Here is a 26,912-nt window from a genome sequence, read left to right on the forward strand (position 1 = left end):
AATTTAGCATAAGAAAAGAAGGTTTAAGTTACCAGAAACATGTGCAAGTTCTCTGAGCCATGCCGAAGGTAGGGATCAGGACCACATCCAGAAAATATTTTTTTTTAAAAGTCCATCTCCTTTCTGGGCAGGGCAGTTATAACTTCCCATTCATTCCTAGGCCTTCAGGCAGTAGCAGGGAGTGGCCCCAGCCAATCGCCCTCAATCTTCAAGGAGCTACTAAAAAACAGCCACTGAAAGACTAAAAAGGAAAGGGGGAAAAAAAAACAAAAAAGACCCTAGTCTCTTAAGCAAACCAGCAGTGGCAGTCAGGCTTCTCCACATGGAAACCTGTTAGTTTCACTGGCAGAGCCAGAAACCTGCAGTTGCTTCCATGTTTAGGCACTGCTGCCCAAGGGTCTGGAGTTGGAAGGGAAAAGAGAGGGAGAAAGATTCTCCTGTACGGAGCAGAAAGGAGAAGGAGAAACATAAATCTCAAACTTTGGGGCTACCTTCTCCTGCCTGGAGTTTCTCCTGGCTGGCTCACCAAAATATATTATTGATGGAGTGTGTCCAAGTTCTTGGCATATTGAAGAAAAAAAATTGGACAAGATGCACAAACAAAGCAAGGAAGGATTTGAGAGACAGGACTAGCTGGATTTCCTAGGCCAACTAAGAATTCCTCAGCCTAGCTGGGAAGGTGACTGCATTCACCTTTAAGCGGCTTGCAACTTAGGTCATACCCGACCAGTCAGATAGTAAAGAGTGCTCACTAAAATGCTAATTAGGCTAAAACAGGAGGTAAAGAAATAGTCAATCATCTATTACCTGAGAGCACAGGGGGAGGGGCAGTGGTTGGGATATAAACCCAGACATTCCAGCCAGCAATGGCTACGCTCTTTGGGTACCCTCCCTTTGTATGAGAGCTCTCTTTCCACTCTATTTCACTCTATTAAATCTTGCAAGTGCAATCTTCTGGTCCGTGTTATGGCTTGAGCTGAGCTTTCACTCGCCGTCCACCACTGCTGTTTGCTGCAGTCGCAGACCTACCGCTGACTTCCATCCCTCCAGATCTGGCAGGGTGTCTGCTGTGCTTCTGATCCAGTGAGGTGCCCATTGCTACTCCTGATCAGGCTAAAGGCTTGCCATTGTTCCTGCATGGCTAAGTGCCTGGGTTCATCCTAATCGAGCTGAACACTAGTCACTAGGTTCCATGGTTCTCTTCTGTGACCCACGGCTTCTAATAGAGCTATAAAACTCACTGCATGGCCCAAGATTCCATTCCTTGGAATCTGTGAGGCCAAGAACCCCAGGTCAGGGAACATGAGGCTTGCCACCATCTTGGAAGTGGCCCACTGCTATTTTGGAAGCGGCCTGCCACCATCTTGGGAGCTCTGGGAGCAAGGACTTCCCCCGGTAACAGAATAAAGGGATATATTGAAAATGAAATTACACTCCACAGTTTAGGAGAGGCCCTGAAATCACAGGGGCTCAAGGGCCCCATTACAGAATTTTTGAAAGTTTAAATACCCCCAGAGGATTCCATTGGTGTGCACCGTGTGTAAATGGAGATGAAGAAGTAAAGTTGCAAGTCATTTACTCAGTATGTGCGCTACGGAGAGGAAATTTCCTGTCATAGCTGAAGTGTGAATAAGCCTTATGTTCTCTGCATGCACACTCTATTTTCCTGCCTCACTAGGAGGACACGTGCTTGAGGCCAGCAAGATCTCAGGTCTCATGGTGCTGTGACTCCGTTTTCCTCTGCTCATTGCCTTCTGCCTTTCCCCTGTTGAGAAACCTTCATAGCTTCCTTTCCTTGGCACTCCAGATGCCAGGACACTGAGGACCAATAAAACACCATCTCGTTTATCTCAATGGTTTCTAGTCATTAAAGTCAGGCCAGGGGAGGTGACTCAAATTTATAATCCCCACATTTTAGGAGGCCAAGGTGGGAGGATCGCTTCAGGCCAGGAGTTTGAGGTTGTAGTGAGCTGTGATCACGCCACTGCACAGCAACTTGGTTGATAGAAGAAGACCCTGTCTCTAAAGAAAGAGAGAAAGTGTGCTCTTGGAGTTTAAAAAAGAGTACGTGTTTTTACCGTCTTAGACAGTTACTGCATTTTGTGATGTGCTTGTTTATTTGGGTGTGCACATATGAAGGAGGAGCAGGGTATGAAAACGTCTTGACCAGTCACCATTGCCTACTCCATGGCCAGAATCAGGAGCCAAGGTTGCCTGAGGTGATGAGGCTAGTTGTTTACATGGGTTGTATTGCTTTCCTTATTTCAAATAGTGTCTTGTAATCAGAAATCTTCTGGGGTGGTGTTTCATTTAGTTATTGTTCAACTGAAACACGAGCCTTTCAATTCTTCCTTGTTTCTGAGGTTGTTCAAGTTTGGGGAGTATAAAAACGTCTTTGCATGTGCACCAGACACTACCCCAAGGCATATTGAGTTTCATGTGATTTTAATATTTGGCATGCTGCACAAGGAAGGAACTTCCTCCTGTATATTTAAATGTGTGTGGAAAGTTTTTTCTGGTAGATGGAAATCAGAGAATCAAAGAATGTTAAAAACAAAAAACAAAAAACGTGAATCAGAATGAAATGATGTTGTTAATTACGTCAAGGCTCTAGTTAGTCTAACCCTGAACCCAACGAGTCATTTGAAGTAGCAGCAAGTGCCTATTTTATTAAATCTCATGAACAGATGGACTTCCAATCCAGGCCTGAATGGTGTGGGCTTCTGAAGCATTACCCTCCCGTATAATTGGTGGACATTTGCAGAGATTTTGCACAGTCATGATAGCACCTGGACAGGGCTTCTCCACCCCAGCACTCAGTATTTGGGGCTGGTTGAGTCTTTGTAGTGCGGCTGCCCTGGGCACTGTAGGGTGTTCAGTAGCATCCCCAGGCTCCACCCACCAGATGTCAGGATTATTCCTCCTCCTCAGTTGTTACAACCAAAACTATCTCCAGACATTGCCTGTTACCCCCAAGGAGGCATAGTCACCCCCCATTGAGAATCACTGCATCAGGGATACCACAGTTTGTCCAGAATAAATGGCCTTTTTGTCCTGAATGCCCCAACTGGGTTTGACATTCCGAACAGTGGTCACACCTAGTTCTTAACAGTTTTCTATGTTCCCTGCCCCTTTCCCACCGTGGAATCGTTCAGCCCATGCTCCTGGGCTCTGGGTTGTTATGTATAAAGTTTCAGTGCTGCCAAAGAAATAGCACTCAAATATAAAATTTTCTTTTTAATTCTCAGCAAGACAAGTTATTTCTATAGAAGGGTGTGCCCCTACACCCAAATTACATCCAAATTACAGATGGAGCAATGGTCAGTGCACACCCGAGGCATGGAAGGGGGTTTTATCCCTGACGCACGTGGCCCCTCCTGCTGTGTCGTTCCTCTATTGGCTAGGGTTAGACCGCACAGGTTAAACTAATTCCAATTGGCTAGTTTAAAGAGAATGATGGGATGAGTGCTTTGGCTGACAAAATGGTTATGACAGAGCAGGTAATCAGGATGAGTCAGGGTGGAGCAGGTAATCAGAATGAGTCAGGGTGGAGCAGGTAATTGGACTGAGTTAGGGTGGAGCAGGTAATCAGAATGAGGGTGGAGCAGGTAATTCAAATGAGTCAGGGTGGAGCAGGTAATTGAAAAAGATTGCTTTATGAGGAAGTTAAGTTTAAAAGTAGAAGGTAAAGAATTGAACCTACTGACATGTTGATTCTTTGAAAAGAAATTTAGAACTCATGTCTAACCACCCCTCCCTTGTATTTCTTACAACTCTTTCTTCTCAGACTTTTCTTTAAACATGTTTTGGCTTAGTTGTTTTGCTTAATTTTCCAAAAGAAGAAGCTTCTCTGGATGAGGTGGAGGATAGTTAAGGGAAGTTTTAGTAAGTGCTGGTTCTATGAGCCTCTGCACCAACCCACGGATGCATGGTATGACACAGCACCCAACAAGAATAAGTACACCCATTTCGGCTGTGAGGGAAGTAAGAATTGAGGCTGTCATTCCTTTCTACCAAACCGCTTTTCTAACCATCCTGTAAATGGGTCATTTACCCCTGAGTTGCTGGCTAACTGATTGGATAGAGCAGTCACACATTGCAATGCCTTTGTTATACTTCCATCAGGGGTAGTGGTGTTTGGGATGAAGGTGCAACACTGAGTTTTAATCATGAAGCAAACTCCTCCTCTTTCTGCTAATATCATTGAGAATCACTGCATCAGGGATACCACAGTTTGTCCAGAATAAATGGCCTTTTTGTCCTGAATGCCCCAACTGGGTTTGACATTCCGAACAGTGGTCACACCTAGTTCTTAACAGTTTGCCATGTTCCCTGCCCCTTTCCCACCATGGAATTTTCCAAAGCCATCTGGCAAGTAGCCCCTAATTGCTCAGCTATTCCTTTAACAGCATCTCTAGCATAGTTAATAAATCGCTGTTGGCTGTAGTAGATGTAGTTTATCCAATCTACATTTTTATTAAATTGTCACCTACCAAAATACTGACTTTAATCCTGCAGCTATTTGATTTTGGGCTTTAAATTGACTGGTATTCCCTGTAGGACTCTAATTGTATCTAAAAAGATGTGAGAGTCGAAAGACCCATAAGGGGCTTCTCTCACTTTACAGTGTCTTCTTTTTCCTTCCTCTGGTTGATGAAATGCCAGGGTGAAATGGATAGCCAATTGGACTAAAGCACAAGTGCCATTCCAGTTACTCAGCAGAGTATCCAGTAAAGGTCCACCACAATACCACCACACAAAAGGTCCACCACAATACCACCATACATCCACTTGGGGATGAACAAGGGCTGAGTGATTAGTAAACTCTTGAAAATTCTTAAGCTCACTGCATCCCTTCAGGTCTCCAAGGAACACTAAGTTTTCTCCCTGTTTGAGAGACATGAAGTGAACTTAGTGTTGGGAAACGGAGGCTGGATGGCTCTCAGGCTGACCCTCAGGGTGCCAGGCTTCGGGATATAGCAAGACTGAGCTTGGCATGATGTGTTACCCCAGGCTGTAGAATCCTGGAAAAGAGCTACTATACAGACCATACCTGGTTGACTGAAGGACCATCCTAGTGGAAAGGGGACAATCTGGGACCCTGGTTGGCTGTGCACACAAGCATAACATTTGCTTTTGTTTAACGTGTGGACAGAATATTTGATCCATTCCACCCAAACATTTGCATCTTGGCATCCTGTCTTAATTGCCAAAGTTTGCTTTAAGTCTTTACATTTTACAATAGCTATCTTGGTCTTGTCATTAGATGGAGGAGAAACAATTGTTCCATTGTGAGAGGTTTTGGAAGAAGGCTTAGAGGAAGTTGCAGGTGGTGGGGGATCAAAGAAATGCATTTCAAAGAATCTGACAGGGTTTGTCCTTGAAACCTCAGCCCCCATACCATAAGAAGGGAACCAGGCTTAGGAATGGGGAAGAACTTTGAGGGTTTGAGATAATAACCTGTATAGAATTACACTGGTTTACCTGACAGTTAGCAGGGAGGGCTGTCCCTCTAGTAAAATGAATGTATGGTTTTAGGAAATTACAAAAACTGGTTGGGGCAGTCCATTCTTGCTCTTTAATGGTCCACAGATCACTGGACCAACTATGGCATAAAAGCTCTACATGGCGGAGCAAGACTCCTGGCTGACACTGAGGCCTTTACTGAAATCTCTCTGGATTAAGTGGTCGCAATACACTAATGCTCGGTCTGAGGAGAGTCAGGAGGGACAGAGGTACTTTTCTGAAGTACAGAGCTGTCTTTGACTTGGCAAGTCCACCAGGGTATAACAAGGCAAGCATTAAATGCAATAGTTTGAGGCAAAATTTACTTGGCTATGTTAATAACTAAATGGTCCGCAATAGAGAGAGGAAAGAAGAAAGAGAAATAGCATAGATGAAAGGGTTAAATTTTTCTTAGCTTTAGTTTGATAGGGTTTTCCCCTGGGACTACACCCCACGACTCTGGAGGGGGTGGCGCTTTCTTGACTCGGGTGTGATGAATCCATCCCTTCCACTGTATGAACAGGAGTCTCCGTGGTTAGCAGCACAAAATAGGTTCCTTCCAAGGCTGGCTGGGGTTTTCCTTCTTTCCACCCTTTGATGAGAATGTGATCCTCAGGCTGGTGCTGGTTTACCAGAAATTCTACGAGTGGTACCTGTGCTAAAAGACTTTAGTTTTCAGGGAAAGGAAAGTGGAAGATAAACGAAGTATGTAATTTCTAAGAAATTGACCTTTTGTTTTAAATGTGGGGACGTCAGCAGTGGGCTTTATAGTCCTTGGTGCCTTCTTACTGAGAAATTTCCTTTAGCGCCTATTTTTATTAGTTTTTAGACCAAAGAAAGCCAAACACCATTTTATATTTGACAGTGCTTCCTGTATGGTTTTTATACCAGATAAGCTAAATTTCGCCTTTATATTAGGGTGTTATTAGTGTTAAACTTAGTTTTAATAAAACCTTGTAGGCATATTTATTCAATTTTTAATGTCTGACCATAAGGTAAGATTTTCATAGACTCTTTTTAACCTTTCATGATTTTTGTTAAAGAGCAGGTTAATGCTTTAAGAAAAACCTGTTGTGCTCTTATTTTAATGTCCAGTTCACAGAAAAACTGAATGATACCCCTTTAACTTTATCCAATATATTTACACACAGAATTTCCTTTACAATTAACGTTTCAAAACTTGCTTAAACTGTTAAAACAAAATATATATATTTTTAACCTTTTAATGTAGGTAAAAATCCACATTCTTATGCCTCCTTATAATCCTTTTACCAAAGGTATATTTTACTTTCCTTATACACTTTGCACATAACTGTTTTTTCTATAGTTCCACGTTTAGGAGGCCTATTTACTTTTAAATTATACAATATTTCTTGCATAAATTCCCTTTTATACCTTTTTTTTTTCCCATGACTTTCACAGACAATTCTTTGACCTGCCTTAGCTTTCTGACTTGTTGCATCCATCCCTTTCTTTAAATAACTAGTTAATTTATTTTAGGACAAGAATTTACTATATAACATTCCTTTTTATATAAATTCTCCCCCTGCCTTTTTTTTTTTTTCTCAACGTTGATAACCATTCTTTTCCAAGCAACTTGCTTCATGTCTGTGGTCTAGACTGCCTAAGGCCACAAGATTAGAAGTTAGGATAATACAGGTTACACTGTTCACTTTTAGCAAATTTTACTTTTGTTGAAAACCGTGTAAGTTTGCGATTTCAATTTTCCTTTGCTATTAATGAGATTGTTTAGTCCAAATTAACTTAGAATTGGTATAGATGGTTCCTTCCTGGTTCTGTAAGTACTTTAAGGCTTGTCTGAGAGCAAACAGATAACATGTTTGAGCAGACCAATTATTAGGCAATTTTCCTGACTCTGCTTTTACAAGGGTTTCCTTATCACTTACTGAATACCCATTATGTCTTTTTCCCGCTGTCACCCCGAAGGAACCATTTACTGTCCTGACCTGAAAGGAGTTCCACCTAGGTCTGGTTGGACCTTTCTATGGTAATTAATTAAGATTTAGATAACCTGTTAGGAAGCCTGCTGGGTCAAGAGAATTATCAGAGGTTAATGTTAAATGATCTTTTTCTAACAGAATAGCCCCAAACTTTCAGATTTTTGAGTTAGTAAGCTACATTTTTGCTCTTCTTTTTTTTTTTTTTTTTGATTTAGGATAGTTCTGAACTGGTGAGGTGTACTTACAATGAGGTTTCCTCTAAAAGTATTTTTCTACTTTCTTCTGTTAGCAAAGCACTTGCCGCTACAAATTGAATGCATTTGGGCCATTCTGGGGTTACTGGGTTAAGGACTTTTGATTAGGAAGGCTACAGGTTGTCAGTGGCCTCAGTGCTTTAGGGCTACGCCCTTGTTAATACTGACAACAAGGTCGTGTTGGAATGTTACAGGGTCATGGAGAAGACCTTCATTATGATCAATCACAGGTTTTAAATGTACCCTGACTTTTAAAGGTATAGGGTACACTGTTTTCTCTTTACTACTTCTATCTCTCTCTTTTTCTTTCTCTTTGACTTTCTGTCTCTCTCTCTCTCTGACCCCTTCTTTGTGTCTCTGTCTCTTCCTCTCTCTTTCTCTCTCTCTCTCTCTGCTGTTGTTTCACTTCCTCTAGCAGCTGCTTATACCGCTGTTCTGCCCTCTCCTTCTCCTTCCCCTAGGGGAGGGACCAGCGGAAGTGGAGCTACTTACTCTTTCTTCCCCTGAAAGGAGAACACCCAAGATGGATATTAACATGACCTAAGTGTATAAATGAGGTTATAAGAATTGTTCAATTTGGTCTGTCACTCCGTAACGGTCATCTAGTAGCAGTTTAAGCCCCTTTTTAAAATTCTGGACTTACGAACTGGTTAGGGAGGCATTTACAAAGCCAATGCCTGCCCTCCCACCCCCTCCCCCGCCTTGTGGTACCTCTTTCGAAGGCAAGAGGGTCCAAGCTGACTTCTTAGGTACAGAGGGAAATGGAAAATTCTGAATATCTTTTTTACATTGTTCTACCTCATGCTGGAGTCATTTTAGAGAGGGGTATTTAGGTTGGGAGAGAACAGGCTGGTGGAATGTAATTCCTAAGAGTCAGGGTTATGAGGAGGAGGGCTCATGTGAGTAGAGGGGGAATTTGGAATGGGATTTGAGGTGGCAGTGGCTGTCTGAGGGGAAAGATTGGGGACACTGAATGGGGGAACATAGACTAGGGGATCCCATGTGCTGGAATCTTTAGGCATGAGAGCTGGCTCCTCTGACTTTTCATTTTGAGGTGCCAGATTAGGTTCTTCCCTGCTTGTTATTAAGGGAAAAAGGAGGGCAAGTCCTTGCCTCCAACAAAGGGTGTAGCCTACTTCTTGAGACACTGGACTTTTAGCATTAACGTGTCAGATTAGAAGCTGACACATTACACCCTCGTTTGACCCAAACTTTTGCCAGAAAATTGAGGATTTGAGGTTGGGTCCCTGAGTCTAAATAAAAGAGCATTATTTTATCATTTGTTGCTTTTTCCTATGTTTAGTCCTTTCATTATCCTTCCAGTGTTTTAGCATGAGACCTATGAAGGTATTGGGGGGATATCTTTGTTACCATCTTTATCCTCCTTGCTCCCTGTCTTGCTTGGGGTATTTCCCATCTTGATGGTTTTGGGGTCAGGTTCAAGGTTCAATGTCCGTTACTGAAAAATTCTCACCTTTTGGGGTGAGGCTCAATTTCCGCTAGTGGAAATTTCTTGCCTTTTGGGTTGAGGCTTAATTTCCCCACTGGAAATTTCTTGCCTTTTCTACTACTGGAAGTTTGTGTGAGGTTCAGTCCCCCACAGTGGGGATGTCTCACCTCTTTTTAACCTCTAAGCCACCCCCGACCAAGGAGTACTTCACTGAACCCCCTGTGGCTTTCTCATCGTGGTCCTGACCACCAAGGAAATACTTTACCAGCTCCCCTGGCTTTTCTTTCCCTGGTCTGTGCACAGAGTCATCGCCACAGTATGTGAGGATCCTTTAAGCTAGGTTGTTGGCCAGTTTTTTATTTTTTTTGCTGCGTGTTGCTGAGCGTTCAGGTTATTCCTCGCACAGGGTGGGTTCTGATTTTTCACCCCTGAGACTGCCACAAGGGGTGGGGCCTGCCTTCTCACCAGAGAGAGTCAGAGAACAGTCCCCAGTGGGGAAATGTAATCCCCGACCAGCCCCAAAATTGTTATATATAAAGTTTTGGTGCTGCAAAAGAAATAGCATTCGAATATAAAATATTCTTTTTAATTCTCAGCAAGGCAAGTTACTTCTATAGAAGGGTGACCCCTTACAGATGGAGCAATGGTGAGTGCACACTCGGACAAGGGAGGGGAAGGGTTCTTATCCCTGATGCACGTGACCCCTCCTGCTGTGTCGTTCCGCAATTGGCTAGGGTTAGACCACACAGGCTAAACTAATTCCAATTGGCTAATTTCAAGAGAGTGACAGGGTGATTGGTTTGGCACGAAAAATGGTTATGGCAGAGCAGAAAATCGGAATGAGTCAGGATGGAGTAGGTAATCAGAATGAGTCAGGGTGGAGCAGGTAATCTGAATGAGTCCGGGTGGAGTAGGTAATTGGAATGAGTCAGGGTAGAGTAGGTAATTGAAAAAGGTTGCTTTATGAGGAAGTTAAGTTTAAAAGTGAAGGTAAAAAATTGAACATACTGACATATTGATTCTTTGAAAAGAAATTTAGAACTCATATCTAACAGGGTCTATGCTACTTCCCCCCGTGGCCCCCTGGCTGCTGGGAGCCAGCTATTTATGCTCCACTTCCCCGTGCCTCTCCTGCCCAGAGAGTAGAGACCATTCCCAGAGCCCTCACCCTGGTGAGCTGATGGCTGTGCCTTGGCTTGCTTCCCCAGGATGGCACAGTGTTCGACAGCCGCCCTATAGAGTCCCTGTCCCTGATAGATGCTGTGATTCCTGATGTGGTGCAGATGCGGCAGCAGGCATTTGGAGAGAAGCTCACTCAGCAGCAAGCCAGTGCAGCAGCCACAGAGGCATCAGCAATGGCAAAGGCGGCAACCATGACCCCAGCTGCTATTTCCCAGCAAAATCCTCCAAAGATCCGAGAGGCCACAGTGAACGGGGAAGAGAATGGAGCACATGAAATCAGTGAGTGCGCAGGCTCTGGAAGTTTGGTGGGCCTCTCTGGGTTCATTGTTTTCTTTTAAATCTGGGTCAGTCCGAATGCCTTCTTAAAAACCTACCTGATACAAATGTCTTAGTAGCTGCTCTTTATTGTTTGCTTTCAATCTACCCAGAAGAGCTTCCCGTTCCAGTTTTCCATCACAACCCTTCAACCAGGCCTTCTTTACTCTCATATTCAATTTCAGGAAATTGTGTGCACTGCCAATCTGAGAACTCTCCTATAATACATGGTTATGGCCCATCATAAACAAAAGTATTTAATTCATGGACACATTTAGTCTCAGCCTCCAGCCCTCCATGTTGAGTGTTTTTGGCCAAATTGTGGTATAATCACTGAGCTCATGGTTCCTGCCGAGGGCACTGGGCCCCAAAAACTGAGCTTCAGCTTATTTGGTCTTTGCAAAATCCCAGAACATCATTCCCTGTTAGATAATTGCCAGCAAGTACATGGCAAGTCAGTGAGTCTGAATTTCTACCCAGAGAACCTGCCCCACTTGGACATACTACTGCTCTATAAACCCATAGAGAAGCCACTTCAGCATGTATGTAAGTTCAGAGCATGCATATGTTCCATGAATGGTGCACTAGTGGGTGGGAGGGTGTGTGTATACATGTGTGCACCAGTGAACAAATTCTTAAAGTGCTTCTCTAGCTGGAGAATCAGATCTAGCATTTAATGAAAGCTCTCCTAGACTATTAATGTCTCTTGTATTAAAATAGTGTGACATAAAGGTTGTCTGCTTTGGGTAAATGAAAAGATCTTCTGGCTTTTTATTTATAAAGTCCATGATTGTGGGGCAGGAAAAGGAGAGTAAGAGAATACCCAGCTTGTACCTACAGGTCATTTATTAACTATGCAGTGACATGGGGCACAACCCTTGGATTCTCAAAATTGAGAAAATGGCTGTAGTTGTTTTCATAGTGGATATCATTGTTTGACTGCATCCCAGCACAAATCTCACCTTGAATTGGCTGCATCCCCACCCAAATCTCTAGTTCCCTTGTGTCAAGGGCAGGACCAGGTGTAGATAATTGAATCATGGGGGGTAGTTTCCCCACTACTATTCTGGTAGTAGCGAATAAGTCTCATGAGATCTGATGGTTTTATAAATGGGAGTTCCTCTGCACAAGCTGTCTTGCCTGCCACCATGTAAGGCATACCTTTGCTGTTCCTTTGCCTTCCGCCATGACTGTGAGGACTCCCCAGCCATGTGGAACCATGAGTCCATTAAACCTCTTTCCTTTATAAATTATCCAGTCTTGGCTATGTCTGTATTAGCAGTATGAGAACGGACAAATACAACAGTCTTACATCACAGAAAGTAATTTGTATTCATGAAGTTTCCAAAGTTGGTGTCTATTAAGGAAGAAATTTTAAATACAGCAAGGCAGCCTGTCTTCTCCACCATTGTTAAGTCTGAGGCCAGACCTGAAGTTCAGTTTTATTCTGTACCAATTTTTAAAAAAACAGAAACTCTAATGTGGAGTCCATGTTAACCTTGGCTGTGGACAGAGTATAGACACCTACATGCCTTCAACCAAGTTGGCCAGTTGCAGGTAGATGGCTTTTGTTTCATTAGGACCTGCATGTGGTTCTTCACACTGACTATGCAGTGACATGGGGCACAACCCTCAGATTCTCAAAATTGAGAAAATGGCTGTAGTTGTTTTCACAGTGGATATCGTTGTTTGACTGCATCCCAACACAAATCTCACCTTGAATTGGCTGCATCCCCACCCAGATCTCTAGTTCCCATGTGTCAAGGGCAGGACCAAGACTGGGTAATTTATAAAGGAAAGAGGTTTAATGGACTCGTGGTTCCACATGGCTGGGGAGTCCTCACAGTCATGGCGGAAGGTAAAGGAAGAGCAAAGGTATGCCTTACATGGTGGCAGGCAAGACAGCTTGTGCAGAGGAACTCCCATTTATAAATAGTCGGTGTGCCCACCACTGATGCTCCTCCTCCAATGGACACCTTCCTGCATGATGGACCCTCTGCTCTATTTCCTGGGCCTGGGGCTACCTGCAGTGTTTCCACTGTTCCATTGGCAGAGTGCCCTTGTATTGCAGCAAGGCAGCTTGTGCTCTCCACCACTGTTATGTCTCAGCAGTCTGAGGCCAGACCTGAAGTCCAGTTTTATTTTAATCCTCAAGAACTGTTTTTGTTGTTATTGTTGTTGTTGTTGTTGTTGAGATGGAGACTTACTCTGTCACCCAGGCTGGAGTGCAGTGGTGTGATCTCTGCTCACTGCAGGCTCCACCTCTCAGGATTCAACAATTCTCCTGCCTCAGCCTCCTAGTAGCTGGGACTACAGGCACACACCACCACACCCAGCTAATTTTGTATTTTTAGTAGAGACAAGGTTTCACCATTTTGCTCAGGCTGGTTTTGAACTCCTGACCTCAGGTGATCTGCCTGTCTCAGCTTCCCAAAGTGCTGGAATTACTGGCATCAGCCACCACGCCCGGCTAAGAACTGTTTTTTTTTTTTTTTGGCCAGATGTGGTGGCTCTTGCCTATAATCCCAGCACTTGGGAGGCCCAAGGAAGCAGACTGATTGAATCTAGGAGTTCAAGACCAGACTGGGAAAGAGAGAAAGACCTCAGCTTTACAGAAAATATAGAAATCAGCCAGGTGGGGTGGCACATGCGTGTAGTCCGAGGTACTCAGGGGGCTGAGTGGGGAGGATCACTTGAGCTCGGAGGTGGAGTCTACAGAGAACTGAGATAGCACCACTGCACTCCAGCCTGTGCAACAGAGCAAAACACTCTCTCAAAAAATTAAAAGTAGAAAGAACTTTTTTTCCTGCTACTTGCAAGAAAAGTAGCCACTTTCCAGGCTGGTTTTCCCGACCATGGCATTTAAGGTTGTCTCCATCATAAATGAACCTACCCAGGAGCCCAAAACCATTACCCTATGGCACTCCCAGGTTAGGATCCTTCAGTTTGAAGTCCTGGTGGTTCTGCTTGGACTGATAATTCTGATATGGAACAGGAGCTGTGGCTCATGCCTGTAGTCGCACTGCTTTGGAAAGCTCAGGTGGGAGAATCGCTTGAACCTAGAAGTTCAAGACAACATAGCAAGGCCCCGTATCTACAAAAAGTTTTAAAAATTACCTGGGGGTAGCAGCATGTGTCTCTAGTCCCAGCTCCTCAGGAGGCTGAAGCAGGAGGATTGCTCGAGCTGGGAAGGTTGAGGCTGGAGTGAGCCATCAAGGCAAGACACTGCAGTGTAGCCTGGGTGACACAGCACAGACCCTGTCTCTAAAAAGAAAATTTTCAAAAGAAAGTGGCTCCAATAAGAAAACAGCACTTGAGCCCATGGACTTGGTGTTTGAAGGCAGGGGACATTTGGAAGGAACGATGGTATTTACCAGTGGGAACTTCCTACATGCACAAACGATGCCACAGAAAGGTACATTTTAATGAAATGTCTTGTTTTATCAAAAACACAGGAAACTTCCAGCTGGTACTTGTCATCCTCAGCCACCTTTGTACACATGGTTATTAGATGATATTTGTCTGATTCCTGTAGAAGAGAAGGTGTGATTCATGAGCCTCTATAGAACCCACTGTGCCTAAGATCAAAGAAAGGCAGCATTCAGTTCAGCATTCCTGGTCACTTTACACACCAGTGTCCCCTCAGCCTTCTTATCAGCAGCCCCTCAGAGATGCTTGGTGTCCTATAAAGACAGGTATTGGATTTTTTAAATTTATTTTTTAGCAGCTGAATAGTCATAGTGTAACGATTGCTCAGACCTGGTGCACCTTCTACCAACAAACTCTCACACCAGAAGAGCTATTTAAAACTAGAGCAGGCCAGGCGCAGTGGCTCATGCCTGTAATCCCAGCACTTTCGGAGGCTGAGGCAGGCAGATCACCTGAGGTCGGGAGTTCAAGACCAGCCTGACCAACATGGAGAAACCCCGTCTCTACTAAAAATACAAAAACGAGCTGGGTGTGGTGTTGCATGCCTGTAATCCCAGGTACTTGTGAGGCTGAGGTAGGAGAATCGCTTGAACCCAGGAGGTGAAGGTTGCAATGAGCCGAGATCGTGCCATTGCACTCCAGCCTGGGCAACAAGATCGAAACTCCATCTCAAAAAAAAAAAAAAAAATGAAAAAACAAAACAACAACAACAAAAAAAACCAAAAAAAAAAAAAAACCCAAAATCAAAAACAACAAAAAAAGTACCGCTGAGACAATGGAGGCCCTGTTCCTGGGATCCATGCCTGGAATCCATTGTGCTGTGACATACATGTGCCCTGCCCAGAACATTAGCCGTCCCACTGACCACTGCTCCAGATGGGCTGCTTACCTGGTTTATACCTCCCCCAGAGGCCAACTCCCAGCTATAGGCATTGGATGGGTGCTTAGTGCTTCTCCCTGCAACCTTCTGTCTAGACTGTGTCAATGCATTAGTCGCTACCCCTGAGTGCCTGGCTTTGTCTCCCCTATGCATGTGGCCAGTCCTAACTAGTCCACCCTGGCAGAAATTCTAGAACAGCCACCATGACCACCTTATGAGACCTTGCACCTTGTTTGTGAGCCACAGCCTGGCCTATTGAGGCAGGAGTTTTTGAAGGCTGCATTTTGATAAGAGCGCAGCCTCTGACAGCTGTGCCTCCTCTGAGTTACCAGGACCCCAACCACTGCATAGCTATCTAGTATACCAATTGCCCTCTTGCCATCGCCATGAACAACTCTGTTATATGGGGAAAGACATTTTTCCTCTCTTCCTGCCAGATGACACCTTCAGAGAATGAAAGAGTCACCAACATTGAAGAGTTTCACTGTTACATAACTTTTTTTATTAGGGTTCTTGAGCCAAGCAGAATGGCAAGAGATTTTTTTATTTTTTAAATGTAGGAAATATTCCTTCCTCAGTGGCAGGTAACCAACCTAAGATCACATTGCTTCTCTTTCCCAAGTTTTCAGTCAAAATGCCTTGATGGAGGACATAATGAAACATGCTTAATTCCTCACCATATCATGAAACTGTTAACCATTGGTAATTCTTTGATCATCAGGCTATATTGCTGCTTTCTCATGAGCATAAACTGGGGGTAGCAAACTTTCTATACAGGAACAGACAGTAAATGTCTCAGGCTTTGAGGGTCATGCAGCCTGTCACAGCTGCTGAAGTCTGTCGTAGTACAAAAGCAGCTATGAGAGTCATCTCAGGCTGCCTTAACAAAAGGCCACAGACCAGGCAGTTTAAGAATTTGCTCTCATGATTCTGGAGGCTGGAGGTCTGAGATCAAGGTGAGGGCAGGGATGGTTCCTTTCTTAGGCCTCTCTCCTTGGCTTGTGGATGCTGTCTTCTCCCTGTGTCCACACGTGGTTGTACCTCTGTGGGTGTCTGTATCCTAATCCCCTCTTTTCATGAGAACAGCAGTTGCATTGGATTAGGGTTGACTATAGTGACCTCATTTTACTCTACTTAACCTTCCCGAAGGCCCTATCTCCAAATATAGCTTTATTCTGAGGTCCTAGAAATTGGGGCTTCAAGATACAAATTTTACAGAGACACAATTTAACCCATAACAGTAGCCATAGGCAATTTCAAAACATGCGGAGTGACTATCTGCCAGCCACACTTTATTTATGCAGAAGCAGCTGGTGGCTAGACTTTGTCCATGAGCTATAATTTGCTGGCCTCACTCACAAAGAGTAAATAATTGTTTTGGAGAGGCAGTTTAGAGACAGGGCCTTGCTCTGTCCCCTAGGCTGAGTTCAGTGGCATAATTATGCCTCACTGTAGCCTCTCCCTCCTGGGCTCAATCAATCCTCCCATGTCAGCCTCCTGCGTAGCTGGGGCTACAGGCATATGGCACCGTGCCTGGGTAATCTTGCAATTTTTTTGTAGAAATGGGGTTCTGCAAAATTGCCTGGGTTGGTGTTGAACTCCTGGCCTCAAGCAGTTTACTGTCCTTGACCTCCCAAAGCATTGGGATTATAGGTGTAAGCTACCACACCAGGTCAGATTCTCTGTTTTTATTTCTCAGTGAGGTTTAGAGACTGTGAAATTATAAAGCAACCTGATATGTTTGCTAAACTGCACAAAAGCCACAATTTAGTTAGACTCGTTAGAGGTAGTGTTACTTAGTATGTAAAAACAAGGTGTTTCTGGAAACAAAAGTGCCCTTTAAATGCCTTCCTCTTGTGTTGGTAAGCCACATGTCTCTTTGTGTTTCCTATGACAGATAATCACTCAAAGCCAATGGAAATAGATAGGGATGTTGAGATTCCACCCAACAAAGCCACAGTCCTTCGGGGCCACGAGTCTGAGGTGTTCATTTGTGCCTGGAACCCTGTCAGTGATTTGCTGGCCTCCGGGTAAGGAAGTCAGGATGGGGGCACTCCAGGGTCAGGGAGACGCAAGCTGCTTGCCCTTCCCTGGAGTTCTGCCTTGAAGAACGTGCACTCCCCTTCTTACCCCAATGTGGGGAGACCCAGGAATGGGCTGCTCTTTGAGCCACTTCTGTACCTGTCTCGTATTGTGAAGAAGCCTTAGTTCCGAGTCATTTTCTCCATGGAGTGAGGAGCAATACAAGGCAGTTAAATTTACCAAATGCAAAGATGACAGGGAGGGAAACAGGGATCCACTGGTATGATAAAGACAGAAGAGCACATGCCTACGATGTCACCTGGCCGGAGAGCAAGCTGCAGTGAGCTTCTCATCCCATTTGAACCAAATACCAGAGGCTTCTGTGTTTTTATTCTGTAGATCTGGAGACTCAACTGCAAGGATATGGAACCTGAATGAGAATAGCAACGGGGGCTCCACCCAGCTCGTGTTGAGACATTGTATACGAGAAGGGTGGCACGACGTCCCAAGTAATAAAGATGTCACCTCACTGGACTGGAACGTAAGCATCTTCCACCCCCTGGGCATTTTGAAATTGGTAAAATCTACCAGCCAGGCATGGGCTGCAGTGATGGAATGTGTGCAGACATAGGAGGGAGGTGGTCCCATGTACTCAGGCCCAACCTGGGGGGCTAGCCACAGAGGTGGTCTTGGCTTCTAAGAGCTCTTAATAAGGCCACGTCAGGCAGACCGTGAGCTGGTTGTTTGGTAGCCATATCTTTGCATCGTGAACATGTCTTAGTAAAATGAACCTGTGGTCTCATGGTGGGGAAACAGGCTGGGAGCTATGAGGTATTTCTCCTGGGGAGACATGAGGTGCAGCCTAGGAAAGGTGCCTCTTCACCTTAGGATTTCAGCAACAAGTGTCATGTGCATTGACACAAGGGATGCACACAGTTCCACTGCTTTTCATTTTCTGCAAAGTATCATGATAACTTTCATCATGGTGTTTTTAGTTCTGTCATTCATTAGAGAACACAAAGTGGCAAATGGTTCCATTGTGTTTTCATTGCTCCCTTGTCTCCTTAGTCTTCATGCCGCATATTTGATTTAAGAGCAGGGTGTGCTAACATTGCATGGCACCAGCTATTGCCTGAAGAACCCTCTGGACTTGGGATCCTGAGAGAGGCTCTCTGAGCTTCTTTGGTGCTCCCACTCTTAAGCTGTTTTTGTGGGTTTGTGTCTCTTTCTGGCCCTCAGAGTGATGGAACACTATTGGCTATGGGTTCATATGATGGTTTCGCAAGAATATGGACAGAAAATGGTAAGTCCTGCACCCCTCCTGCATGGGTCAGGTAAGAGGAACTGCCATACATAATCCTTGAGTGAATAGACCATGACAACAGAATCAACATGTTTGTTTTTACTTTTTACTAACAGGTAACCTGGCCAGCACCTTAGGCCAACATAAAGGCCCCATCTTCGCTCTGAAATGGAACAAAAAGGGGAATTACATTTTGAGTGCTGGTGTAGACAAAGTGAGTATTAGCTTAAAATATGCCCCTTTATCTATAGGTGCTTATTTACTGTTTTTCTTTTTCTTTTTTAGGGGGGTGGGGAGTGGGGGAACAGAGTCACTCTGTTGCCCAGACTGGAGTGCAGTGGCACCATCTCGGCTCACTGCAGCCTCCACCTCAGCAGGGTTCAAGTAATCCTCCTGCCTCAGCCTCCTGAGTAGCTGGGATTACAGGTACCCACCATCATGCTCAGCAAATTTTTATATTTTCAGTAGAGACAGGCTTTTGCCATATTGGCCAGACTGGTCTTGAACTCCTAGGCTCAAGTGACTTTTCTGCCTCGGTCTCCTAAAGTTCTGGGATTACAGGTATGAGCCGCTTTGCCTGGCCACTGATTTTTTTAAATCTCAAAATCTTGGCTTCTTGGATCTCTTAGGCTTTGTGCTTCCCTTTAAGAAATGAAAAGGATTTGTTTAGGGTTTATTTTTGTGGTTTTGATCTTTCATATATTAAGAGATGTAGCATACCATCTCTTAATATATTCTGCTGTTCTGCAGACCCTTGTGCAAAGCTTCCCTTTATTTGAGCTACATCGTTCAGTGATAGAGAGAGGAAGATCTCCACATTCCATTTGTTAGTTGCTGGAAGGAGCCATGTGATGTGAGGCCTGCACTGCCTGAACTTTCACCCACTGAGGAACTTGAGTAGCACAGGCTGTGTGTTTTTCTCAGGCTTCAGGTATCCTCATTTGATCAACTGCTGCTTCCCAAAGTAGACAGTAGATTTCTCAGAGCAGGAATCTAGCAACCTGGACACAAGGGCATACTCCCCAGATGGCCTACGAAGCCAGTTTAGAATTGACTTGCTGTGCCCCTGGGCAGGTCTCCGGGGAGCCACGGTGGCATTAACTCCAGGTCCATCTAAAAGCCATCAGTAGGGTGGGAACCCAGGGTGAAGAGGAAGGGGATGCAGACTTTATCACAGCCCTGAATCTGAGTTATCCAGAAATCTTGGCCTCTGTGGATTTTACTTTCCTCCTATGTCCAGTGGCAGGGCTAGCTGGAATGATGACCCCAAACAACCTTCCTGGAACAGTTGTGCATTCCCAAGACTCAGCAAGAATTCTAAGCCATGGCTTCAGAAAAGAATCATTATCTAGAATTGAGAGAGAAAATAAAAGATGTTTGTTATTACATCAGTTTGTGTTTCTACAACTGGACAATGCTCAGGCTTCCACGAGACTTTGCATTTTGTGATGATTTCGGGACAACTTGAAAACCTTAAGTAACAGCTTTCTGTTCGAAGTTATTATAAAATGATAGTCTTGACCTCTAAACATTATCCCACTCTTAGAGAAGTCATAATTGCATTTGTCAAACTGTGGCCCACACAAGTCAAGTCTGGCTCCTCATCTGTTTCTTTAAGTAAAGTTTTATTGGTACACAGTCACACTCCTTTGTTGACACTTGTCCATGGTTGCTTTCATGCTACAACAGCAGAGATGAGCAGTTATGAGGGAGACCAGATGGCCCTCAAAGCCTGAAATTCCTGCTACCTGGCCTTTGACAGGAAAAGCTTGCAGACCCCTGCACTAGGATATAACTAGGTTAAGAAATCATTCATTCATAAGGTCCTTCTCTCTCTCTCTCTTTGTGTCTCTCGTTAACTCATCCAGTACTGCCCAGATAGGAGACAGGCACAAGTATGATGAGTTTATATATTCTCTGCAATGTTAGATGGCTTTGACGTGGCTAAATTAAGTTATATGCCAACAAATAAAGTAATGCTAATTGGTTGAGGGCTGACCCGAAACCCAAGATTAGCAAGTTTCAAAGACACTTCTTAGTTTCCTTTAAAAATGCTCACAGTCAACATAAAATAGGACTTAGTCTTAAAGCAAAATCTTGACTGACAGAGAGATGTAAAGTTTATAATTTAGTTGAAAATTCCAGCTGATGAAGACAACATTCTAATGCTATTCATTGAACTGCTTGTCTAAATAATATTCCCAGCATCAGTATAAGTCCATAAGAATTCATGATCTACTTCATTTTTTGAGGTGTGGAAATCACCTTTTCTCCATCTTGACAGACCTGTACATTGATGCCCAGCCCCACTGCAAGCCAGTGGCTGTGTCCCCATTTCTAGTGCTCCCAGTTCATGGAATCACAGGCAAGGGCCTTTTTAGAAATGACCTTTTATGCAGCCCTGCACTTGGAAAAGTGCCAAGATATATTTAGAGATGATTTGTCCTAGGTTTTTCAACAGTTTTCTGCACTTGGGGATGAGGAAGAATCTCCACCAATTTTGGTATTCTTGCAAGTATTGGTTAGGCTTGCCCTGACCTTAAAACAGACACCAGCATCTGTGGCTGATGGGCTTATCAAATGTGGCTGTCCAGATTGTTAAATGTGAAACACGGCATGCTTCAAAGAGTTAGGATGGAAGAAAAAGAATGCAGATAGTGCAGTAAGAGTTTGATGCTGATTACATGTTGAGATGGTATTATGTTAGGTATATGGGAGTGAAATAAAAGATTGTTAATGAATTTTACCAGTTTTTTTTTTTAACTTTTAATATGGATCCTAGAGAATTAAAATTAACCCATGAGGCTTGCTTTCTATCTGTACTGGACAGTCCTGGTTTATAAGGAGAGAGGCTCACTGTCTTTTCTTGTATGATACATGTTACTAGAGTAAACTTTGCGGGAGTAATTACTAACTTTTCCTTTGTTTGCAGAGCACAGACAACAATAATTTGGGACGCTCACACAGGAGAAGCCAAACAGCAGTTTCCTTTTCATTCAGGTGAGTCTTTATGTTTGTGTTTTGTAATTTGAAAATAATTCAAAATTAGGCCGGGTGCAGTGGCTCACATCTATAATCCAAGCACTTTTGAAGGCTGAGACGTGAGGCTCACTTGAGTCTCCCGTCTCAAGTGAGACTCCTAGACGTGGTCTAGGAGTTCAAGATCAGCCTGGGCAGTATAGCAAGACCCTTTCTCTACAAAACATGAGATGGGATGGGACGGGATGGGATGGGACAGGACGATGAGGTAGCCAGACGTGGTGCCACACACCTGTAATCTCAGCTACCCAGACAACTTTAGACTGATTTAAAATGGACAAAAGGGGGAAGGTGACACTTCCATTAATGACGAATGTCTGATCCATCTTGAGGGAATCCCTCAATGTATGCAGCAAAAGTTGATTATTTTATCAGCTGTCCCTGGAGCATTGTCCAGGAGGAGATCTGAGTGTCTTTCTTGTTGGACAGTTGGGGTGCTTAAATGATGTTCTGAATGAGAGGGTAACCTCAAGGACTGTCCAAGATGGCATAGCCCATCTCAGTGCCTGGGGAGGACTGCAAGCAGGGGACATGGGTCCTGCAGGAAACAAGATCATAAGCCAAAAGTCCTGTTGAGGCATGATGTGTAGGCGTCCACATCTGTTATTCCACGCAGTACTGTAGCAGGGACTCAATGAGCTTCCTCATACAGGCAGCTCAGAGAGTAAGGGAGACCCAGTGAGGACACTGTTTCTGCTCTGCTGTCCTGGAGAGGGAGAGAATCTCTTCTGTGGCCAATCTGTACAGCTTTGGACCTACACCAAATACACTTCTTAGGGCTGCTGGTGAAATTCTTTATTGGTGTTGCTTTAATTGAACACCATTGATGAGGTAGATGGTGCTGAGCCTACTGGAGACAAATGGCTCCAAATGGAGGCAGCACATGCATGACCTCATCCAGGAATGTTCTTCACCCTAAAATGGAAACCCCGTACCTATTCAGTCTTTCCCCTGGCCCCTGGCAACCCCATGTACAGCTTGTGATCTCTATGTCATCTCCATGCCAGACAATTGCTACTCTGTGTTCTAGACTGTGCAAATCAAAGCAGCTGTCTAGTGAGAATGCCATTACTGCTAGAGTTCCATCACATGGCTTAAATGTCAAAATCTACCTTTGCGGGCAGGAAGGGTTCCGTAACAAGTTCACATCCCTAGAATACCAGACATGCAGACCTGGTGAGTAAGGGGGGATGTCTAATGCAGAAAGATCTGACTTCTGTTTTTCAGAGAAAAATACGCCCAAGGTAAACATCAGTGAGGTTCCTCTAATTCCTTTTTTTTTTTTTGAGACTGACTCTCACTCCATCACCCAGGCTGCAGTAGAGTGGCTCAATCTCCGCTCAGTGCAACTTCCACCTCCTGGGTTCAAGCAATTCTCCCGCCTCAGCCTCCCAAGTAGCTGCAATTAGAGGCACCCACCACCACACCCAGCTAATTTTTGTATTTTTAGTAGAGGTGGGGTTTTGCCATGTTGGCCAGGCTGGTCTCGAACTCCTGACCTCAAGTGATCCAACTGCCTTGGCCACCCACAGTGCTGGCATTGCAGGTGTGAGGTACCGCACATGGCCAAGTTTCTCTAATTCTTCTATCTTAGGAATTTGTGTTGTCTTTCAGCAGAAAATAATCTTTCCCAAAGTGACCCCAGAGACTGATGGAAGGATTTTCTCCCCCCTGGCCCAACAAGACCACAAACTGCATGTTCTGAATTGCATGAGCTTCTTCTTACCTATAATCTGGCTGGCCACGAGGTAGATCCAATTCCCATCAGTAGGTAGGATTATGTCTAGGCATTTCTTGCTTGCTGTTTGGTGTCAGGCAGTTCAAGATGAAGAGAAAGAAGCTCGCTCTTCCAGGAGGAACACAGCTGTCAAGAGCTGTGAGGAGTGCCTTCTGTGGCTGTGGCAGGCTTGTGTTTTCCCCATGTCTCCATTTATGTAACATTCTCACTATGATAAAATGATAGAGGCTGAGAGCAGTGGCTCATGCCTGTAATCTCAACATTTTGGGAGGCTGAGGCAAGTGGATCATCTCAGGTTAGGAGTTTGAGACCAGCCTGACTGACATGGTGAAACCCTGTCTCTATAAAAACACAAAAAATTAGCCGACCTGGTGGTGGGCACCTGCAATCCCAGCTTCTCAGGAGGCTGAGGCAGGAGACTCCCCTCAATCAAGGAAGAAGAGGTTCAAGACCTGAGATCGTGCCACTGCACTCCAGCATGGGCAACAAGAGCAAGACTCCATCTCAAAAAAAAAAAAAAAAAAGAGAGAGAGAGATAAAAACCAGGGACTGAGCAGTGATGCAGGAGTTTGGGAAGGGTGTGAGGAACAGTGGCCTGCTGATACAGTAGCCTGAGGGAGTTCTTAGTGAGGATGGAACACTCTGGGTCTCAATTGCAGCCATACACATCTACCCATGTGATAAAATGACACAGAGCACTCCATAGGCAAATTGCATCAATGTCAACTTTCAAGTCTTTATACAAGTCTACAGCTACACAAAAAGTAATTATTATGGGAACCTGGATGAAGGAGACAGAGGACCTGTCTGTGTTACCTTTGAAGCTTCCTGTAAATCTCTTAGTATTTCCAAAGGAAAATGTTGGACTGGGCCCAGAAGAATTAGGGCTATTGAAGCACACTGGCCTATGCATGGCAGGGAGGGCAGAGTCCCCCAGCATAGCTCAGCCCTCTTACTGGCCATTCACCCATATGGTTCCAAGCATCCTGGCTACTGGAGCTGACTCAGAGTAGGGCCAACTGCCTGAGGACAAGGGGCCTTCCTTTTAGATGGGAGAGTCATCAAGTGCTGGTCACCATCTTCTGGACTGCTCACCACATTTTCACATTTCCAGGTATATTAATTGCATGCCTGAAGCAGAGACTGGACCAGGAATTTGCCATTTACCTCAGGCAATGTTGTAAACAAGAACTAGGAAAATGGGTCAAGAACTGTCATGAAACATGCTCCTGAGGAAGCAATGAAAGAGATGATCTCGGCTGTGGAAAAGACTACTGTTGACACCCATATCTTCCTACACACACCTTCCACCTGGGGGTGAAGCTGGATGGGGAAGCGAATGGGGTCCCTGCACTAATGGACGATAAACTCATGGAGGGTCGCACCTCTCCTTTAGAGACCGAGGAAGGGCCAGGGCAATCGATATTCAGAGAAAGCTGGATTCTTCTCAGTTCAGCATTGACTGCCTTTAAGAAATGCACACAGCTGGACACAGTGGCTCACTCCTGTAATCTCAGCACTTTTGGACATCAGCATGGGAGAATTGCTTGAGGCCAGCAGTTTGAGACCAGCCTGCACAACATAGCAAGACCCTGTCTCTGCCAAAAACCATTGTTTTTAAATGAGCCAGGCATGGTGGCTCACTCTAGCAGCCTAGGTACTCTGGAGGCTGAGGTGGGAAGATCAAATGAACCCAAGAGTTCAAGGCTCTAGTGAGCTATGATTGTGCCACTGCGCTCCAGCATGGATGACAGAGCAAGACCACATCTGCAAAGGAAAAAAAAAAGACACATAAGATGGGCTTCTGTATTGGTCAGTTGTTGAGGACATTGTGGCCAGAGCCTGGCAGAAGCTAACCCTCTATTTTCCCTAGAAGCAATTCTTCAGTGTTGGCTAATTCAGTGTTTGCAGCTAGCTTGGGAAATATAACTTGGCAAACAACAGAATGGATCATACTATTTAGGAAAACCAATGAGAGTTCTTGGTTGGGCATTCTCATAGAATTGCCATAACCCCACCTTCTCTCCTGGTACACCATGGAGAGCCCACTCAGTAGCTAAAAGTAATTTCCACTGGCTTGTGTGGGAAGCACAGGGATAGAAGAGCTGGTCAGATGTTGATGGCTAGCCCTCAAAACCCAGAGCTCCCTGCTCCTTAAGGCATTACCCTCTTAAATTAGCATGAACCCTAGGAAGGGAGAGCCTTTCTCTGCATTTTACATGTAATTGAGCACAGTACTTTTCACATCCCTAAGTTAGTCCCTTTGATAATCAGGGTTCTGTGCACACAGCTGGGTTCAGAGGTCCTCTACATATGAAAAGTCTCATGATTATCCTTAATAAGAGAGTGGGTTGCTCAGTCTTCAGGGGAAAAGAGGAGATTGTTTGAGAAGGCACCTCTTCCCTTGTGTCCTCCCATCTTGGCATCCCATGGCCTTTTTTCTTGCTCAACAGTTCTCTGTCATGAGGTGGGAGTGAGTCTAGGGAGTGCTTCACTGGCATGGCCGCTGCAGTGGAGAGAGGCCAGGGACCTGAGCACGGCATGCCTGCTGGCCCCTAGGAATGCCAGTGATCCCTGCTGCCAGTGAGCATCTGAAAGGAAGGGAAATAGCCACTCACAGCCACAGCTTCTCACCCCCACCACTCTCTGCTAGAGGATAGGAGTGAGCAGTTGAAATTACAGTTCCCCAGACTCAAAAAAGGATGAGAGTGCAGGGTTGCACCTGCTATGGGAACTTCCACACCCCCAGCTTGAAAGGAGCCAGGCACATTCCTCAGCCCTGGGCTCAAAACAAACAAGCCCAGTACAAACACATCCCATCCTCCCATCCCACCACATGTTGCCATATATCTCTCAAACTTCCTGAGCCCAGTACAAACACCACCAGGAAAGTCACCGATAAGGGGACAGCCGTTCAAAGTTTTACGAAAGAGCGGGAACCAAAAGAATTCCTTTGTTCCCCTGTAACTTTCAGGCTATAAAAAGCAAACACTCGCATTGTTCAGGGCCCTCTTGTATGCTGTGGAATGGAGGGACCAGGTTCGAACTTGTAGTAAAGATCCTTGCCACTTGGCTTTGACTCTGGACTCTGGTGGTCTTCTTTGGGGAACTAACGGTCTGGGCATAACATCTGGGGGCTCGTCCGGGATTCCCCAAGCCCACCAGACCCCTGCTCAATGGATCTGCTAGGATCGATCTACTGATAGGTGAGCTGGCTCGTCTCCATTTGTCTGTCTGTGTCTGTTCTGAATCTGAATCTGTGACTCGCGAGGTCTGAAACTGGAGCTGGCACAGTCCTGGTGGACGTGCTATAGGACGGCCAGCGGAGACTGGTGGGAGACATCCCCTGACTCTCATCTGATCTAAATTGCAATCTGAACTGCCCCGGTTTGGCGGGCAGCAGCTGTCTCTGATCTGGGCTGCCCCAGCGTGATCGCGATCCAGGCAGCTAACTCCGACCCGGGCTTCTGGTGCGCGCTTGCAATCTGAACTGCCCCGGTTTGGCGGGCAGCAGCTGTCTGATCTGGGCTGCCCCAGCGCGATCGTGATCCAGGCAGCTAACTCTGACCCGGGCTTCCGGTGCACGCTTGCAATCTGAACTGCCCCGGTTTGGCGGGCAGCAGCTGTCTCTGATCTGGGCTGCCCCAGCGCGATCGCGATCCAGGCAGCTAACTCTGACCAGGGCTGCCAAAGTGCGCCTGCGATTAGATATCATTAATAAGTCAGATCAGATTTCCTTTACAGGGATTCAAACCCACATTCCTTTACAGGAAGAGACTACGAATTATTACAGGGTGGGTAATACCCAGAGCACTCCTCTATCTCTCCTTACAA

General features: G+C 45.0%; 1 protein-coding gene across 1 annotated transcript in view; it reads left to right on the forward strand.

Annotated features, from left to right (window-relative positions):
- Window positions 1-26,912, forward strand: part of TBL1Y (transducin beta like 1 Y-linked) — a 150,925-nt gene that overhangs the window by 92,762 nt on the left and 31,251 nt on the right. The window contains exons 5-10 of the mRNA XM_055377247.2: window positions 10,379-10,631; window positions 16,874-17,006; window positions 17,398-17,539; window positions 18,238-18,301; window positions 18,418-18,515; window positions 21,241-21,301. Of these exons, the coding sequence (XP_055233222.1) occupies window positions 10,379-10,631; window positions 16,874-17,006; window positions 17,398-17,539; window positions 18,238-18,301; window positions 18,418-18,515; window positions 21,241-21,301 (751 nt within the window). The remainder of the gene's footprint in view (window positions 1-10,378; window positions 10,632-16,873; window positions 17,007-17,397; window positions 17,540-18,237; window positions 18,302-18,417; window positions 18,516-21,240; window positions 21,302-26,912) is intronic.

The sequence above is a fragment of the Gorilla gorilla genome, chromosome Y (assembly GCF_029281585.2).
Source record: "Gorilla gorilla gorilla isolate KB3781 chromosome Y, NHGRI_mGorGor1-v2.1_pri, whole genome shotgun sequence".
Taxonomy (NCBI): Eukaryota; Metazoa; Chordata; class Mammalia; order Primates; family Hominidae; genus Gorilla; species Gorilla gorilla.